Source organism: Macadamia integrifolia, unplaced genomic scaffold, assembly GCF_013358625.1.
Source record: "Macadamia integrifolia cultivar HAES 741 unplaced genomic scaffold, SCU_Mint_v3 scaffold890, whole genome shotgun sequence".
NCBI classification, from domain to species: domain Eukaryota; kingdom Viridiplantae; phylum Streptophyta; class Magnoliopsida; order Proteales; family Proteaceae; genus Macadamia; species Macadamia integrifolia.
The window spans coordinates 125,303-144,484 of NW_024870571.1; the positions used below are offsets into that span (position 1 = coordinate 125,303).

Below are 19,182 nucleotides of genomic sequence, written 5' to 3' on the forward strand. Positions count from 1 at the left end.
CAACCCTGAATCAATTTTACGTATTTTTCTCCTTTTATACGGGTGGCGTCTTACTTATGGAAACAAAATTAAGAATTGGAGAAAAGAACGGATACTTTCTTCTGCAACCCTTTCTTCGACTGCGATCGATTGACGACAACGGTGACTGTGTTGTCGATTTCGACTCCATTAATAGTATCCCCAAGAACATCGCTCTTCTACAAGAGGAACAGGTAGGTATATATATATATATATATATATATAGAGAGAGAGAGAGAGAGAGAGAGAGAGAGAGAGAGAGAGACAGAGTGGCTTCCAGTTCTTTGGAGGAAATAGCTAGAAAAGTAGTTTATCGACTTGCAAAGAAAAAGTAACGAACAAAATAGTTGATACTTTATTTACGCCCGCAAGATTTTTCTCTTCCCCTTTTCAGTCTGTAATTTATGTGTTTTAAACTCTGAATTTTGGTTTAGGAGTGCCATTGAGGTGAGAAGATGTCTGTAGCACCTACCGGTCATCTTAATCTTGAAGAATCTCCATCGAGGGGATCTCGAAGCGTGGACTGTTTCGAGAAATTGGAGCAGATTGGTGAAGGAACATATGGGTGAGTGTAAATGGAAATTGAAAACAAGCTTCTATTGTTGATTCACGAGAAAAGTTTTTTTTTTTTTTTGTCTATCGTTTCTAATCTCACTGTTTGTTTTCAAGCAATCGCTCTGTGCATAAGGTACTAGTGCAGTAGTTCTGCTTCCTCTGATTGCATGCTTTATTTTTTATTTGTTTTTTACTGTATTCAAGTATATGTGATGGCTGATTAACAGTTTCTGGTCATACATTGTTTCGGAAGATTCATTGGAATGGGTTGTAGGATTTATGGGATGGTCATTAAGCGATTAAATGCTTGATTCTCCTCTACTCAATTCGGATATTGGGTTTTTTTCTGGAGTGTTCCTCAAGTTGATCTAATAGGCAGCAGTTCATGTCCTTGATGAGTAAACTTAGTTAGCTTAGGTTACGAAGCCATAAAAGAAAGATGGTGTCGCCTGACCCCAACATCAAAAGAATCACTACCTGTATTGTACCTTGTACTCAGACCGATAAACCACCTACCAGACACCAACCGTACAATCCATCTCCTCCCTCAAGCAGAGAAAGTTACCACATTAGAAAAATGTAATCTTTGAGTTACCAGAGACAGAAACAATGAAGTAATCTTCCTCGAAGAAAAGAGTATCACCTAATTTTTGAAATTGTCTTTACCTACATAGTATATCACTCTTGAAAAATGCATCATAGTATCTAACATCATTACAGGGGTGACTATGACAGAATTATGAGGACAAGCAGTAGAAATTTATCCAAAAATTTTCCCTTGTGCAGGAAGAATAAATTTCTTCAGGGTCAAGGGGTATCCGTTTCATTTATTGACAACATGCTGAATGCTCTGATTAGTGTTATTAAAGTGATAGAGAGATCATTTACCCCCCAATGAAAAGTGCTAGAGAGATCTCAAGGAATTTCATCTGGGATGGTGGGTTAACTACGAAGACCACCTAATTGTTGGGCAACCTTGTGTAGACATCTGAGGAGAAAGTGGTTATGAAGATTTCCTTGAGATCCAGAGAGTTTGACATACTGTAGTCTAGTCTAAATATGGTTTACATTTGGATGGGTGGTGTTTCTACCTGGCTAGGGAAGTTATATTATTCTGTCCCTGTTTGATGGTAGAAGGGGGGAATTTAGAGCCTGGGGTTTGGTGATGGAAGGGAGGACATAGATGCAGGCACAGATAGTATGAGAAAATGGACCAAAGAATGCTGGTGCTTGGTGAGGAGGGTAGTTGATGATCAAAGTTGTGTTGCAGTAACTTGAGAAAGTGTGGAAGAAGGATTCAAAAGGCACTGTAGGAATGCCCATCGACATTATCTTTATTGTTTCATGCTCAACCTTGCAAATGTCGAATAAGGGTGATTCTTATTCAATGGGAAGAAAAGCTAGAAGAAACTCCATTAGATGAATTTCATGGGGATTCCTCTAGAATTCGATTTTTTTTTTGTGCAATTGGAAGGGCATTGGTTTCTGAGGTCGGGAGCTCTTCTTGTGAGATCGATCCCAGGTGATAAGAGCAGGGAGGGAATATTTACTGTTGTTGTATTACGATTTTTCTTTTCCTATCTCATCTTTCAATAAGTAGTTGCAGGCGGTTTCCTCTATCTTCTATTCGGCTTGGCTTGCAACGAAGAGCTCGACTTTGTTGTAGTACTTCTCGGAACATGGTAGGTTGCTTTGAGGTAGAATAAGAAAAGAGAGACTACTTATGGATTTACAATTAATATGAATGGGACCCTAGCGAGTTTAGGGCCACGTGAACAAACTTGAATTCCAATTTGGAGTGGGGATGGCGGAGAAAGAACAACAACTCCATTTACTTGAGGAAGAGATTGAAATGGTGGACTAAAAGGAATTGTCAACTTAGAGGACGGGGTTGCCTCGTGGTGCGAAGACATTTGATTTGAAAGGGAAAGTGGCCCTTTTGAGTATGTTTAGTGAACATATGAGACATTAGAGAGCCCATAAACTCCTGATTTAGACATGAAAATAGGCCATTTCGAACCTTTTCATTCATGGAACGAGTAGACCATCACTTCACACCTCACGGCACTTGGACGTCCTACCTATCGAAGTTCTGTTCATTCAAAAACCTTGTATGAGAACTTGTACGAGGAAGGATTTCCCGCGACACAATGGTTCTTCTATAATAACTTAGATTTTAGACCTAGGCACCGCTATGGATCTGATTGTACCCGCGTGGTAAGGGATCAGTTTTTGGAGCAAAAAAAGTGCCTTAAGGGTGCTGACAATCATGATGAGACCCCTTCTTATGTTAAATCCTGCATTGATATATCTTGGCATGGTGGGCCGCTCGGAGCCACCTCTCAAGAACCAAGCAACAGAAAAGCGCGCTAGTTGATCTACAAGCATCCTTGCTTCTTTGGTCTATGATCAGCTCACAAACCCATTATGCATGCAGTAGTTTGATTACTGGATTATGAAAACTAAACTACTTAGGTTTAGATCGGTCAGTTAGAGTGGATTGCATTCGACAAGATAAGCTCTGCTGTGAGAGAGGGCAACTCATGCTTTAAGTTCGAAAGTTGGAGTTGCTCCTCATCGCCCTAGAGCATTGAAAATTCTTATCTTAGCAACACCTTCGCCCAAATAAAATAGAGATTGTCTTTTGGAGAGATGCTCGAATGGTTGATAGCTCCAGTCTTGAAAACCGGTATAGTTCTCTATTCAGAATTATCGAAGGTTCGAATCCCTCTCTCTTTGTTTTCTCTACCATTCTCTTAGGATGAAATCCTCCTCGAACTATGATTGATCTGACCATTTTCTTTATTCAAAAGCTGAAAAGTAAAAAAGGATCTCTTGTTTCTGGTTTCCATTCCCATAAGAATGAATACCTCGCATTTCTAATAGGCATGAATACAACATCTATAGGATAACTTCCATTTCGAGAGTTGGATTTGTTTCTGCCTTTTGTTGAACCAATTTCATGGCTCGATAAATAATTTGATAAGCCAATTATTTTTTTCCGGCCAAGTTTTCATTTGTGGGACTTTCCTTGGATGGCTTTTGATCTTTTGTGGGTTTTCATCGAGGCACTTTTGCGTAGTGGCCTATGAGTTAATGCTAGATCTGGATAGAAAGATGATGGGCTACAATATTATCATAAAATTAGACATGTTGAAGGCCTATGACTTAATATCACACCTATTACCAAAGGCTATAACAAAAGACGAATCCGCATTAGCAAACGCATCCTTATCCGAATATGAAGAAGCAGACGCTGAAGATTAGCTGACAATAGATAGGAAAGGGTTTCAATCGAAGCTCTTGAACCTGTTTTGAAGTAAGTTGAAGATTCGGTTTCCGATCTGGTTGATGTTTTGACATCTTGAATCGAGGTGGCTTTGAACTCAGGTAGAAGTCACTATATAGGGAAGAAGCACATCCTGTACCTTCACCTGCGAAGCACTGCGCTCCTTATTACGATAGACTACTTTCCGATTGAACTATTAAAGACATACTATTGGGAGTGGGAATAAAAAGTTCCAATCTTTAGCCCTTAACTCAATCTTCCACTTCGTTTTGACGGGTAACTAGGACCAACCAGTCAATGAGATTTTCATTTGCTGCAGTGTGGTCTATGATCAGGGCATAGGAAGTCAAAATGATGGCACACAACCTAATAGTGGGATCCCCCTTGGTGGTCCCCAGTTAGACATTACCGTTAGTTTAGGCAGACTCAGGTAGCGAAAAGAAAGAGAGAAATGGTGGTGATGGCGCCTATTGTGCAGCTTGATTAGTCATTACTCACTTTACCAATCCCTTGATAAGTAACCCTAGGCATGGGCCTCTTGCTGCATTCCACTCCCTATCAAATAGGGGTTGTTGCCCACATGGAAGCGGGACAGAGATGGAAGAGACCGGACGTGGGAATAAGAAGGATTTCATCTCGTTTCAAGCCTCTTGTGAACAAACTGAGCCCACCCCGGTCCTACCTAGGAAGATTCAGATGAAAGTCTAGAAGTTGGCCCTCACTAATGACCTCCCTCCCCATCTATTGCAATTAATGAACAGAGTAGCCTTGAGAAAAATCCATTTTTATTAGATTATACTTGTTAGTATGAAGGAATTGAAGTGATATCCATATGCATAAAAAAGCATTTTGGTGGACAAAAACTGCTTCGTTTTGTGGGTGTTCCATATACGTCTGCCTTTGCGCGGGTATCCCTATATTCCTTCCTCTTATAATTGCCCCTTGATAAATGATGAGTTCTACTGATTTATTTAATAAACTCTCTAATCATTCTATGTAATACTATACTTTCACTACCATCTTATACACATTGCATACAACGCCATTTGGCATGAATTATTTATTATGTTTAGCCTCTTCCCTTTTTGGAATTAGTTTTCTGAATGTTGAACCAGAAACAGAATGTCCCACATGCCCGTAAAAAAACTCATGATTCGTCAAATCCCTTTAAAAGATCATGTTTAAAGATTTCCAAAAAGTCTTGATCATCACCATTGAGAAACGATTGCTATCAGGAGCCTTTTTATGCTGGAGCATTTCAAACTCTATAGGAAGTAGAGTCATCATATAGGTTAACTAATTTCTTATGCCTTGATTGAAATGAATTTCTTGTGTTCGAAAATAATATTTATGTAACCTAACTTTGGGGCTACTTTTAGAACATCAAGACTTGTTCATTTAGCATCATTTTGGTGAAAGTTTATTCACTTTGTCTTCTAAGGAGATCAAGATCTTCCAATTCTGAGTTGATTGAGAAATCTCTGCTCGATTCACTGCAAACAACAACCATAATCTTATCCCAACTAAATGGGGTCGGTTACACGGATCCGATATAGGTATAAGAATGTAAAGAGGGTACATAAATGAAATAAAATGAGGTAAGAGAAGAAGTGAAAGCAGTAGTTAATGTAGAATTAGAATCACAAGTGATCTTATTCTCAGGCAGGGTCTGGAATTCTGGCTGAATAGAGAAGATGTCCTCCAAAGGCTTGGTTCTAGCTCTCAAACACTCTCTCACAACATATGAATAAAAGGAAAATAAGAAAAGAAAGAGAATTTTATGGAGGGTTGAGAAGGGGGTAGAAGAACTAGTGAATGGGCATCTCACCCTCAAGTTGAGGCATCTCACCCAATGCATCCCACAATACAACAGCATAACCCATCTTTTTTTTTTTTTCCATTAATGTAGCCCCTTACAAACTTATATAAAAGACTCAAAATTGACTCAAACACTAAAAAGGAAAGGCCTAACCCAATCCTTAACTAATTGGGAAGCCTAAACTGACTAGGAAACTGAAATAACAAAGCAAATAAACTCAAAATAGGACTCTTAACTAACTAATGAATTAAATCCCGTTTTTCTACTTCCTACCCATATTTTAGGCCCATTAAAGTGGCATATTATAAAGAAAACCCATGGGATCAAAGGCCCAACACATACATAGCCCAACCTAAGGCTTATTTGCAATAAAATAAACATATTAAGTGACTTATCTGCATTAGTAGTCATAGAAGCATCACAGGGATATCTCCTACGAGGGGTTGGCTACACGGGTCCTTGTCCTCCACAAAACTCTATCCGTGGTTATATTAGAAGTGAGTCCTTCCAATTGCATATCTTTTCTTACCACTTCATCAATAGTCACTCTGGGCTTGCCCCTACCTTTTATGGTTCCAACCAAATGAATCTGGTCACTCCGTTAGTTTAGGCAGACTCAGGCAACGAAAAAAAAGAGAGCAAAGGTGGTTGACCCAGTGTATGTCATCGCCGATGAAATAGTCACTCCGCTTTGTATGTCATTGTTGGTCGTAAAATTCTTTGGCAGAATTTTCCCTTGAGTTTAATAGGCATGCGCTTGTCACATAACACTTCTGACGCACCTCTATCTTATCCACCCCAATATAATTCTGCGGGCAATATTATCCTCTATATCACCCTCTTTGTTTATGTTGGACCGCAGTTATTTAAAATAGTCACTCTGAGGTAGCTCCCGCTCCATAATTTTCACCACTCTGTTCCCTCCCCTAGTTTGACTAAAATGGCACATCATGTAATTTGTCTTCGTTCTTCTTATCATGAAACCTCTTGATTCTAAACTTGATCTCCATAGCTTCAGTTTAGTATTAATCCCTTCCACGGTCTCATCTATCAAGACAATATCATCGGCGAATAGCATATACCATGGGATTGGGTCTTGGATGTGCCTGATTAATTCATCCATTATGAGTGCAAACAAGTACAGGCTTAGAGCTGATCGTTGGTGTAATCCAATTGAAATTGGGAATTCGTTACTTTGACCCTCTGTCATTATGACGCTTGTTACCGCTCCTTCATACATACCCTTAATTATATTCACATAGTTATTCACGCCCCTTCTCTTCTCTAGGACGTGCCAAATGAGCTCTCTCAGTAATCTGTCGTAGGCCTTCTCTATGCTCAATTCACTAAGACAATATTGTTGTTAATACATGTACCGGAGGGTTATTATTGTCCTGCTGTACGTTTGTTTGTTTTTAGCTGACCACGATAGGGGGAGTGTCCCTATCGTGTTGTGTTTGTCTCTTTTAGTTTCCTTATTTCTTTGTAACTAGTCTTAGGCTTGTACACTTTTAGTAGGACTTCTACTGAGAGACTATTTCTTTGATATTATAAATGAACAGGGATAGTCCATGATAGACACACTGAATCTATTGTGGTTCAGATTTCTCTCCTCCATTATTTCTTCGTAATTAGTCTTAGGCTTGTACACCCTTAGTAGGACTTCTACTAAGAGACTATTTGGTTTGATATTATAAGTAAACAGGGATAGACCACGATATAGACACTGAATCTATCATGGTTCAGATTTCTCTCCCCCTCCTCCCGTCGTTCTCTCTTCACAACCGCAGGTACTGGTTTCGTTACGATTATGACGTGACAAGTTATCTTTTTCTAAGAGTTTAAGTCAATAGATAATTTTTTGTTCACTTCTATATTCCTTAATTTTGAAGCACCCGTGTAAGTGGATAAATTTGTAAACTGAGTTTGAACTAATAAGTTGGAGTCATGGTTCACAGAATTAGAACATTGTTGGAAGAGTTAGAACGTGGACGTAGTGTTCAGGTTTCGAGTATGTTAGTCTTGAAGTTCTAGAAGGCTTTCTTTTTTTGTTTAAAGAGTGAGTGCAGATCTTTGGGACTTGGTAAGTCAAAAGGTTTCTATTTGCAAAGCATTATATTCTTATTGCTTTATTGACTTCAAGTTGAGTGGTAGCTTTGAGTTGCTGCTATAGTGGTTGGTGACCGGTTTTATTGCCCTTCGTAACTAAACCGTAGGTAAGATGTAGCAAATATAATTACCTATTTTTCTCTTCTTTTTCTTTATACTGTAGTTCTGATCAAATATTTGGCCTGCTGCTTGTAGGACACTTCCACCAAGCGACTTATTTGCAGGAAGTATTTCCTCCTTGAATCAATCATCCAGAAAATCATCCTTCATTTGGTGTGGGGATTTAAGTTTAGACTTTAGATCATCCAGAGCCAAAGGAGGAATAGCTTTAGAGAGTAGAGATTCCCATCCCTTATTTTGTCTTTATCATAAATCCCTACCTCCACCTACCACCAGACTATCTTATTGTATTTCCTTCTTGCATTTGCTTGTACATGAAAGAACTTGAGTTTTGATAACCAACTTGCAGTGTACCGTCTTAAGTCTTTGCTTTCGTCTGCAGTCTAAAAAGTTCAATTTTTAAGCCTTTATCTGCTGGCTTTGTCTTCTTCTAGCTTCCTCTTTAAGGCCCTCTTTGGTATCATTTTTCTTTTTGATTACATATTTAACAAAAATCTTTAATGAAAACCATTTTTTATTAAAACGCAAATATGGTTTGGTAACTACTTGAGAAAATTGGTTTTTTGTGAGAAATAGTTTGGTATCCCTATGTGCAAAATGATTTTTTGAAGAAATGGGTGAAAAGACGTTCCTTTCACCCATCTTCCTTATAACTCTCTTTTTCCACTTTGGGCTGAAAAAGAGGGGGGCAAGGGGCTCAGATTTCTAATTACAAAGCAAATGACTACTTTACCCCTCCATATTTAGGACTTTAAGCACCTGCTTATTAAAGTTCAGCGCAAAAATAATTGAAAATCAATTTTGGCCAAAACATATAAATGACTCTTGATCTTTTCTTGGTTTGTGTTTTATCAATTTTTTTAAAATAGGAACAAGCTCCCTAAATGATACCAAATGCAACCAAAACCGTTTTTGTGAACAAAATCAAAAAGAAATATGATACCAAAGAGGGCCTAAGGTCAAGTTAGTTTGTGGCACTGTATGGTTTAGCCTTGTTCATTTTAGTTCCCAAACTCCTCATATACCCTTAATTGTCTCATTAGGTTTAATTTTCTTTCCACGCTAAGTTATAGGCGTAACTAGAAGAGTTGGCTTTTCTTCACCTTCCTAGGATAGCAAGTAGCTGATCTTCAAGCAATGTTTTTACAAATGAGGACTCCACATCCATATGCATTTAGTTATGATTCTACCATTTCTAGTTCTGCCACTTATCCATTTTAACATCCATATTTCAACTAAACTTCCCCCTCCCCTCTTTTATTATGCTTCTTGTTTCATGTTTGTCCAATACTCTGCTCAATATAGCATTGTTAGTCTGGTAACTCTCTCAGAAACTTTGCCCTTCAGTTAATGGCATGCTGATGACACAGCAACCCAGCATTACTTTAACTTATAATTTATTATTGATTTACATGAATAAAACAATACCAAAACAGGAACGAAATACAGAGAATAGATGATCAGATTTAGGAGAAATCAAATTAAACTAAATCAGATGGATGGTGTGGCGGAAACTCAAGTTGAGTGCAGTAAACATGTAGGAGAACAGTAGCTGAAAATTAGAAATTGATCCAATGGTTGGATCAGAAAAAATGAGACAATCATAGTCGAACCAGGAGAAGGGTATAATAGGAATTCAACACATCAGAATATAAATCAGAAAACAGAAATATGTTGAATAATCAATTCTGATCACAGAGTATAAATCTCAGCATGAACAGATCAATAAAAACTTGATTAGTTTACTGTTGCACAGAATAACAGTTGAGAAACAAGGGCAGAATTGGAAATGTGAAGATATTTCGAAATCCAACCTCAGGAATCAACCCAAATTTGAATCGAATCCTCAATTAGTGTTGATGAAGGTATGATAAAAAATTTCCGAGTGATCGGGATGGCTGAATTCCTTGATCTCAAAAAAATCCTTGCACCCAACCTTCGAGAAGATATGAACAAATCAAATGATTACTTGAAGAACAGTACTTACTTGCCAGCAGCAAGAACAAGAGAACGAAAGATGATAACATAAGTAAAACAGAAACTTGTAAAAAACAAAGAATGGAAAAGGAAGAATGTGACCTTTGGCTTCCCACCAGCAGTCCTGGATGAGAATCACACTGGTCCCAAGGATTTCCCACCCTTAACTGAGTCTCACAGCATGCATACTTTCTCACTAGCGAAAGAAAAGGCTTAAGCCAAAATCTCATTGATCATATTTGTGTACAAGGTTGTAGCCCCTCAGAAACTTATTTAGAAGACTCAAACATAGTCTCAACACACTAAAAAGGAAAGACATAAGTACATAACCCAATTCTTAACTACTAAGGTGACATGAACTGACTAAGAAACTAAAGTAATGAAAGAAACAGACTCAAAACAGGACTGAACTTGTAGAATCCTAATCCACCCTGGCTAAAACAATTAATAACAATTAAAACAAGTAAATAAAGACACTTTACTAATCCCGTATTCCTACCTTGTACCCATAGTTTAAACTCATGGGATCAAAGGCCCAAAACATGTATAACTCAGCCCAAGACTTATTTCCAATAATAGAAGCCCAATTAGGTGATTGAACTGCATCACCTTATCAGGCAGAACTTTATCCTTTTTCTTCTCGAATAAAAGTTCTCAAATGTATTGCTAAATGCTTGTAATGTGCATTGTTCTGATAGTCTAGCGGAGTAGTTATTTGTTTCTTTTCGAATATCCTTCCCCCCTATAAGAACATCTGGAGTTCTTGGATATATTCTATTTGGATAATTACCCCTTTGATATTTTGCTATTGTAGTCAAGTATACATGGCAAGAGAAATCAAAACTGGGGAAATTGTTGCTTTGAAAAAGATTCGGATGGACAATGAAAGAGAAGGGGTATTCTTTGTTTTCTTTACTATGTTGATTGTGTGTGTGTATATATACATACTGTTCTCTAAGAAGCATTTGACAATTTTGCTTCATTTCACAGTTCCCTATAACTGCTATACGTGAAATTAAAATCCTAAAGAAGTTGCAGCATGATAATGTAATTAAGCTGAAGGAGATTGTCACCTCCCAAGGTACTTTTGGTTTTGTTTTCTTGATCCGCTTTTCCTCTTACTTCAGTGTGCTTAGAAGGATTTCTATCGTTTCCTTTTTCTCATTCAAATTGTCTTTCAGGACAGGAAAAGGATGAACAGGGGAAATCAGGTTAGTTGTTTGATGTTTTGTATTGTTGGATTAAGCTGGAGCCTATTGCATCATACTTTGCTGTTTGGTTTCTGATAAAATCTTGAAAAGCCGTATGTTTGCAGTTTCATCTTGGTTCTCCAGGGCATGCGCATCTCATGATTGAGATTAACCTGTTTACTGTTGCTTAGGTTCCTGATGTTAGCCTCATTACAGGTGCTACAGATGGTAACAAGTATAAAGGTAGCATCTACATGGTTTTTGAATACATGGACCATGATTTAACAGGTCTTGCAGATCGTCCTGGGATGAGATTTTCGATTCCCCAGATCAAGGTGTCGTAGTCCGTCTGGCTATAGTGTCAATTTACTCTAGTAATAAAATTTTAATTTATTCTAATAATTATTTTCTGGTGTGGGACAATTAATTTAAAATTATCTTGCCAGTGCTATATGAGGCAGTTATTGACAGGGCTTCATTATTGTCATGTCAATCAAGTACTTCATCGTGATATCAAAGGTTAGTACCAAATTGAGATGCATGTTTTGTGGATGTAGTTCTTACTTCTTAATATTTTGCAGTGCTGTTGACATTTCTGCCATTATTGCTTTTGCAGGCTCAAATCTTTTAATAGATAATGAAGGTAATTTGAAGCTTGCAGATTTTGGCCTTGCTCGTTCTTTCTCCAATGACCACAATGGTAACCTTACAAATCGCGTTATCACTTTGTGGTACAGGTAAACAGTTCTTTGATTAGTGTGATAGGTAGAATATGGATCTCCAAATAGTTAATCATCTTTTTCTTTGCCAGAATATGTCCCACTTCTCATTTAATTTGTTCAGGTTCATAATGGTTTGGACAGACCCCCAGAATTGCTTCTTGGAACCACAAGATATGGTCCTGCTGTTGACATGTGGTCTGTTGGTTGTATCTTTGCGGAGCTTCTGCATGGAAAGCCCATCTTAACTGGGAAAAATGAGGTGAGACAATATTCATGCTGCTCTTTTGTTGGTTAAGTGAAGACCTAAAGATGGGCATGCCTTTTCTGGTCTGTGGATATCTAAGGCCCGTTTGATAACGTTTCAAGAAACGGAACAAAAAGCGTCTGATAAAACTGTTTCGTTTCACTTGTTTTCAGAAATAGAAATTGAAATTTCTACATATTTATGATTCAAGAAAAGACCCAGGCGCGAAACAAGTTCTTGTTTCGCCGTTTCTGAAAATGACTCGTGGCCATTCTTTCGCTGGTTACTATCGGCTTCCAGAAACATGACTTATGAAACACCTTCGATTCCGTTTCTGTTTCAAGAAACGGTAGAAACAGAAACCGAAATTTATGTTTCTGCCATTCCTTGAAACAGAAACGGCAGAAACGTTATCAAATGGGCCCAAAATTATCAAATGGACGGTCTGTAGTGGATGTGGATGATTGATGCAACAATTAATATCTGGATTTCTGTTTTCTGACTTAATTTAAAAAAAAAAAAAAAAAAAAAAGATGAAGATCTCTAACTAGTTAGTTTTGACCAGCTCATTAATGGGGGAGTGCAGCATGAGTATCCACCAGAAAAAGTCATCACAAGGGGGCATGTGGGGGTATACATCACGGAATCTATGTGAGAGGGTGATACCGCGCAATAGGGAGCTGAGTTAGCATCTTCTTCCGCCCACACCCCACCCCCCAAAGAAAAAAACTCAAAGACAATCGAATTGTTTCAGTGAGTATACATGTACGAACAGTGTTATTAAATATTGGAAATTGTTTTACTTTTCTTTTTTCAAAAACAAAAGGGGATGGGGGGGCGGGAAGCGTGGGGCTTATTTTGAGTGAAAAAGGGCAAAAAAATTTTATTTCCAAGTGTTATTTAAAGCGATTGCGTTTTGATTATGGAACTCATAAGGTGTAGAGATATTCCTTTTTAAATTACTGTCTTTGTCATAATTTTCACCATTTTAATGAGTCAACACACACACACACGCAACCAACTTTGGCAAATCTCTCCCTTTTCCAGCACCAGCGCCTTGAGAACCACCCATGGTTGTTGATTTCATTTTTGTCACTTTAATTTGTCGATAAGCCTAGCAATTACCAGAAGTCTGGAACCTGCACTTGATGATAGGCTTGTATCACAACATCGGGGATGGATGTAACAAAATGGCCTTTAGTCTTTTGAAATTAGAGACACTTTAGTCATCTGTTGATTCTCCTGCATCAGTATTGAAGAAATGTGTCATCCACCTTCTGCTCTACACTTATTTTACTGCTTGAAGGATTCGATTTGAAAAGTTTCTGTGCTTTATTCGGGTTGAAATATGCTGATTCATATACTAAGAAATTTCCTGGTAGGCTCTGAATTTAATTCACTTTTTCCTGTTATTATATTTTCTGTAGCCAGAGCAATTGAACAAGATCTTTGAACTCTGTGGAGCTCCTGATGAAGTCATCTGGCCTGGTGTTTCCAAGATTCCTTGGTATAACAATTTCAAGCCAACAAGGCCTATGAAAAGGCGTCTTAGAGAGGTTTTCAAACAGTGAGTAAATAATAATGGTATAGTTACCAAGATTTAAAGATGAATGTGGTAAGGGGGCTATCTCTGCCTGATTTACTTGAAAAAGTCTTAATTTTACTCTTCTTTGGCCTTACAGTTTTGATCGCTATGCTCTGGAGTTACTAGAGAGAATGCTAACTCTTGACCCATCTCAGGTATAACTTTATCATATAATGCACTATTTTCTCAGTTCATCAATGTTTTCGTTTTAACATTGAGATGATCTTGGTTTCACAACATTTCTTAGTTGCTTTCTGATATTTTTCTGCCGAGTTTTGGCATATTTATCGAAATTTACATGTATCATTTTGAACTACGACACTCCAGATATATCTTTTAATTTCCGATGGTTACCCATTCTGGTAGACACAAATGATGCAATGTTTCCCTTGCAAAGCTTATGTCTAGGTGAGGATGTTGAGATGGATGAGTGGCTAAACCAGAAAAGAAAAATGAACACGTGAGGTAATTTTGAAGTGACTCCAATAGGTATAAGTTAAGAGGAACTTACATGAGGTATTATGTACATGTACAACAAAGGCCACTAGATGCACCGATGAGGAAGAGTGATGTAGTACAAGTTAAGTTATAAGTGATTTTTGGTGGTGACCCTTCGGATTTCAAGATGCAGTCAGCAAGTGCTGGTCCTTAATATATAAACATGTCTGACCTGAACTAGGTTCCAAAGTCTAGCCAGAGAAAGTGAGAAAGCTCAAATGGCCTAGATATTTTGGTCATCTCAAAATTGAAGATGCCAGTAGATCGTTTTCATTCTGTTCTTTATCTTCTCCTACTTTTGGGGGGGGGGGGGGGGGGGAGGGAGAGATCTGTGCCCCTGGAAACCAACCTCTTGGTCTTGTTCTCTTTTTTTCCTTTTTCTTATAATTTGATGTTTGTTACTACTGGTTTCACTTGGTGGGCCGGAAATGCCCGACTTTTCAATTTTTCAGGTAAATTACTTGGGGCTCACATTGCCCATGCCAGATTAATCGTATTCTGGGCCGGAGCAATGAACCTATTTGTAGTGTCTCATAACTAGTCTTGAACTGGTTGGAAGGTTGTTAATGGGTTGGGTGAGGGTTGGTCTTCTCAACCAATTTATTAAGTGGGTTGGTTTTGCTGAATTATGCATCTCAAAAGCTGAAGTTTTTATTAGGTGGAGAGACCCAACTGGTATATGAAGTTTTCCAAGACCCTAGAGTTAGTCGATGTGGGATTATTCCCTTTAAGGTTTGGGCTGAATCTAGGACTGTTTCCTCAATGATAAGCGCAACCTGAACCCAACCAAGTCCACCTGTAACATTGATCAGAGTTTGAGTTTGAAGGTGATATAGAGGATGATGTTGGTCATAGAATTAAAATAGGATGGATGAAGTGGAGAGGAGCGTTCCAGAGTGTTGTGTGATCGGCATATTCCCTTAAAGCTTAAAGAAAGTTTTTACAAGAGTGTCATATGGCTGGCTATGATGTAGTATGTGGAATGTTGGCAACTTAAGAAGCGTCAAATAGATAATCTAAGTGAAGATGAGATGAGGATGCTGAGATGCATGTGTGGCAAAATTAGGAAGGACAAGGTAAGGAATGACCATATTAGAGCTAATTTGGGAGTACACGGAGGCCTTGGGATGCTGTAATACGGAGGAGTGATTTGATTTTGATTGTAGAAGTGGTGTGGAAAGACATGCATAGATTAGGACTTGTATCATATATGACTTTGAATAGAGCTGTTTAGAGGGCAAGGATCTGTGTAGGAGACCCCATTTAGTTGGGATAAGGCTATGCTGTTGTTATTGTTTGAGTTTGAATAAATAACTTGAGCACGATAACCTAGTAGGTTGGAGAGAGGATACTGCTATGTACTTCTTACTTTGAAGAAGGTTGTCCTTAAAATTGTTTGGAAGTCGTAAACGGCACACTAATGGTGCAAAATGTCAGTGTTACACTTAGTACATTCATAGTTTTCACTATGCTATTTGTTTTGTTTATCTTATCTGAGCTGTATTTTCTGTAGTTATCAATATTATGCTGTTTTTTTACGGGGTACTTAATCTGTATAGTCATTATTAAACTGCTTTTCTCACCCCCCCTCTCTCTCTCTCTCGGTTAAATAGAGGATATCTGCCAAGGATGCACTTGATGCTGAGTATTTCTGGAATGATCCCTTACCTTGTGATCCTAAGAGGTATTTATTTATCTTTTTTTTTTTTTTTTCATGTAACTTAAATAATGTTAAACCACTCTCTGCCCCTCTGTTCCTCTATATATATGTGATCTTTCTGACTAGAATCATAATTTTTACCTTGCAGTTTACCTAAATATGAATCATCCCATGAGTTTCAGACAAAGAAGAAGCGTCAACAACAAAGACAAAATGAGGAATTGGCAAAGCGGCAGAAACTACAGCACCCTCAGCCACATGCACGCCTGCCTCCCGTCCAACATGCTGGCCAAGCGCATCCTCAGCTTCGGTCAGGACCGAACCAACCCATGCATAACTCTCAGTCCCAGCATCCAGTGGTTGCAGGGCCTAGCCACCATTACGGTAAACCCCGTGGACCTTCTGGGCCGCCGAACAGATACCCTCCAAGTGGAAACTCAGGTGGGGGTTACAACCCTGGACGTGGAGGTTATAGTGGTGGGCCATATCCACAGCATGGGCGGGGGCCTCCTCCATATGCTACGGGTGCTATCCCTGGTACAGGTCCCCGAGCAACTGGCAATGCTTATGTAGTTGGTGCTCCAAATTACTCCCAGGGTGGTCCATATGGAGGAGGTTCAGGTGCTGGTCGAGGCACAAACATGATGGGTGGTAATCGAAATTCGCAGTATGGTTGGCAGCAGTAATGGATAAACTGTGATGCTTAAAACATGGAAGAAGAGTGGATAAAAAGGGGAGAAAAAGCTATGCCCTTTGTATCAGGTGAAATCCAACTTGATCTCATGCCAACTGCCATGGAGGTTTTTCTTTATCCCTGGTTGCTTGTTGACCCCGCTCCTTTCAAAGCCAAGATAGCCTGTTCAAGTTTAGCTTTGCTAGTACTAGATGCAGCTCAACCTTTGTTTTAAACTCCATTTAAGTGGTCAATAAGAAAAGAGCAATCAGTAAGAATGAGCTTGCAAGTGCCTAATATTCTGATTCCTGTGGCTTAGCAGAGGGTGAATCAGGAGTGGATCTGGGCTGTTTGTTACAACCAGCACAAGACCTTACCGAATTAGCTTTCTGGTAACCTTCATTTCCTTCTATCCATTTTACCATACTAGTACCAGAGAAGATTATACTATTTAGCTTTTGGAGTATTAATTTTTTTTTTGGGGTTATTTTTGCTTTAAATTATATTAATCTTCCTACTGCACATGTGGCTTGTCTACTATATGTTAGGATCACTAGTGAGATAGAAAGAATTGAAGCTTATGCTTGATCTCTTATCTTAAAGTTAGTTTGAGTATGCATCTTTCTGACATATTGGGGTAACACATTGACATGTGCATGGGACCATTTATTAAACCATAGAGGTATGAAGTTTCTCTTCATGGTATTGAAGAAATTGCGATGGTGGGGATACGATGTCTTAAATTCCATCGTTTGCATTTTTGGATTGATTCCGTATGTCCATGATCCCTTTATTTGTTAATTGTCCATGATTTACTTTGCATACCCCCTATGGTCTTGTATTTTTTCAATTTTTTATTTTGCAAACTCTGATGTGGCCGAAATATAACATGTGAACGTCCACAAAATTTATTGCCACATCTAGCATACCACATGGCAGAAATAGGGCCTGCCTGAAGAAATGTTTCCAAATGGGGCCACCTTGAAATTAGAATTCCCAGTACAAAGAACCAAGCCCTAATTGCTCCCTTAGAGAGAGGGCTTATCTTCATCCCAGCAAGATTTAAACTTTATAGTATCAGTATGAAAGGCTCTGAAAGATCTTGCAGTGGAAAGAGCACGATCATGGAGTAGAAGTAGGGAATGTTAATTGAGGACGGGTAGGTGAAGAAACCGTAATGCCAAGAGGTTTAGTTGCTAGACAAGAGCTTCCTATCGATGAGAGTGGAAGCAAGAGCTGACCATGAATGATAGATGAATCACCATAGGGTAGGGGCTATTTGGAATTCCTCATCCGGTGTTGACATTATATTGATCTCTCTCGATATCGATATTGATATGAACCGTTACTTTAAACCAATGTGGTAACCTTTTTAAAGATATCGATATGATATCATATTGGTATCCACTGATACTGATATGATATCATATTGGTATCCACTGATACTGATATGATATGGTCGGTACGAAATGATACAATACAGACCAATACTTTAAACCAAAACCACAATTTTTGTCAAGGTTCAAAGGTGAATGTCATTCACGGCCCTAGATTTTTTAGTCTCAAATAACAATCTAGCTGCATCCATCTCCAAACCTAGTTTTGCTGGACTAGGGAGTCAATTTCCATCCCAAACCGGTTGGGCCACCTTAAACTGACTGAAAATAAAATCAAACGTCGATTTCAGTTTGGGCATTCATGGGACCAGTAGAAAATTGAAACAGATCGGGCTAACTGAAAGGGCCGACCAAAACTGAAAACCAAATTGAAATGAACCATTAAGAACCTGTTAAATTATCGTGATAAAAGACTGAACTGAACCCGACTGAAACTGACCGAAATGAAACTTTGTCTCGGTTTGTTTGACCTGATACCAGATAGAAACCAGTTCAGTCCCACCGAAACTAAACCGAACCAAAACGATCTTTTTAGTTCAAGCAAGTCTTGAAATAGAAAAATTAAAATTATACAATTCCATTCCTATTACCAAATGCAGGGGGGATTCCCGATCACGATCACAATCAAATATCTACTTGATTACTAACTTTAGAGCGTTTATCGCGCCTTGATTTAAGATGGTGATCATGCTAATCATGGCTCATTAACCAGTAAAAGTTGATAAGATCATATCTTTCCTCTTCTCTTTAGATTCCACCCAATAAAGAAGAAGCATATTTTGGGCCCACACGCCATGGGAAACATGGATTCACATGGCCCACTACTTTGGGCTGGAGACAGCTCATCTCAGAAATCTCAGTCAGCTAAGCTCTGGATTTTGATATGATTGTTAATTATCATCCTAGCTTAAGAAATTAATGAAGAACCTTAGATTATGACTGAAATGCCTTAGATTATGATTGTGTTAAATAATGGTGTCCAAATGCAGCCTGAACCGGTTGGATTGACTGAAATGACCGATTCAGGCAAACGTAAACCGGATCCTTCTCATTTTGGTTTTTGGGTTGGGTTTTATGAAACCGGTGGACATTGGAGCCAAACCGGATTGGCTGAAAAATGAAAAGTGGACGGAGTCCGATGAAGGTCGTACTGATAGCAACCCAATAAGAAACCGAAAACCTAAAAAAGTCATAATATTCCCATTGATTTCATTGTGTATACGTGTAAAACCAAAGCAAGGCTGTTTCCAAACCAATAGTAGCCCCATCACAAACCGATAACAAAAAACCAATAAGAAACTAGATCGAAATTGGAGCCAACTTTCT

General features: G+C 38.6%; 1 protein-coding gene across 3 annotated transcripts; it reads left to right on the forward strand.

Moving 5' to 3' along the window:
• Positions 1 to 17,164, forward strand: LOC122070322 (cyclin-dependent kinase C-2-like). Of its 3 annotated transcripts, XR_006137736.1 has the most exons (14): positions 1 to 212; positions 453 to 583; positions 10,702 to 10,783; positions 10,878 to 10,968; positions 11,069 to 11,098; positions 11,294 to 11,412; positions 11,524 to 11,596; positions 11,694 to 11,814; positions 11,941 to 12,058; positions 13,471 to 13,610; positions 13,726 to 13,783; positions 15,740 to 15,810; positions 15,935 to 16,548; positions 16,782 to 17,164. XR_006137736.1 is itself a non-coding variant. In XM_042634453.1 (13 exons), the coding sequence occupies exons 2-13, from the start codon at positions 474 to 476 to the stop codon at positions 16,470 to 16,472; spliced, it is 1,551 nt and encodes a 516-aa protein (XP_042490387.1). In that variant the 5' UTR covers positions 2 to 212; positions 453 to 473; the 3' UTR covers positions 16,473 to 17,164. The 3 variants fall into 3 exon arrangements, 2 of the variants coding, with proteins under 2 accessions (XP_042490387.1, XP_042490388.1); XM_042634453.1 differs by having other exon boundaries at positions 2 to 212; positions 15,935 to 17,164; XM_042634454.1 differs by lacking the exon at positions 1 to 212 and adding an exon at positions 220 to 349 and having other exon boundaries at positions 15,935 to 17,164.
• The last annotated feature ends 2,018 nt before the right edge of the window (positions 17,165 to 19,182 follow it).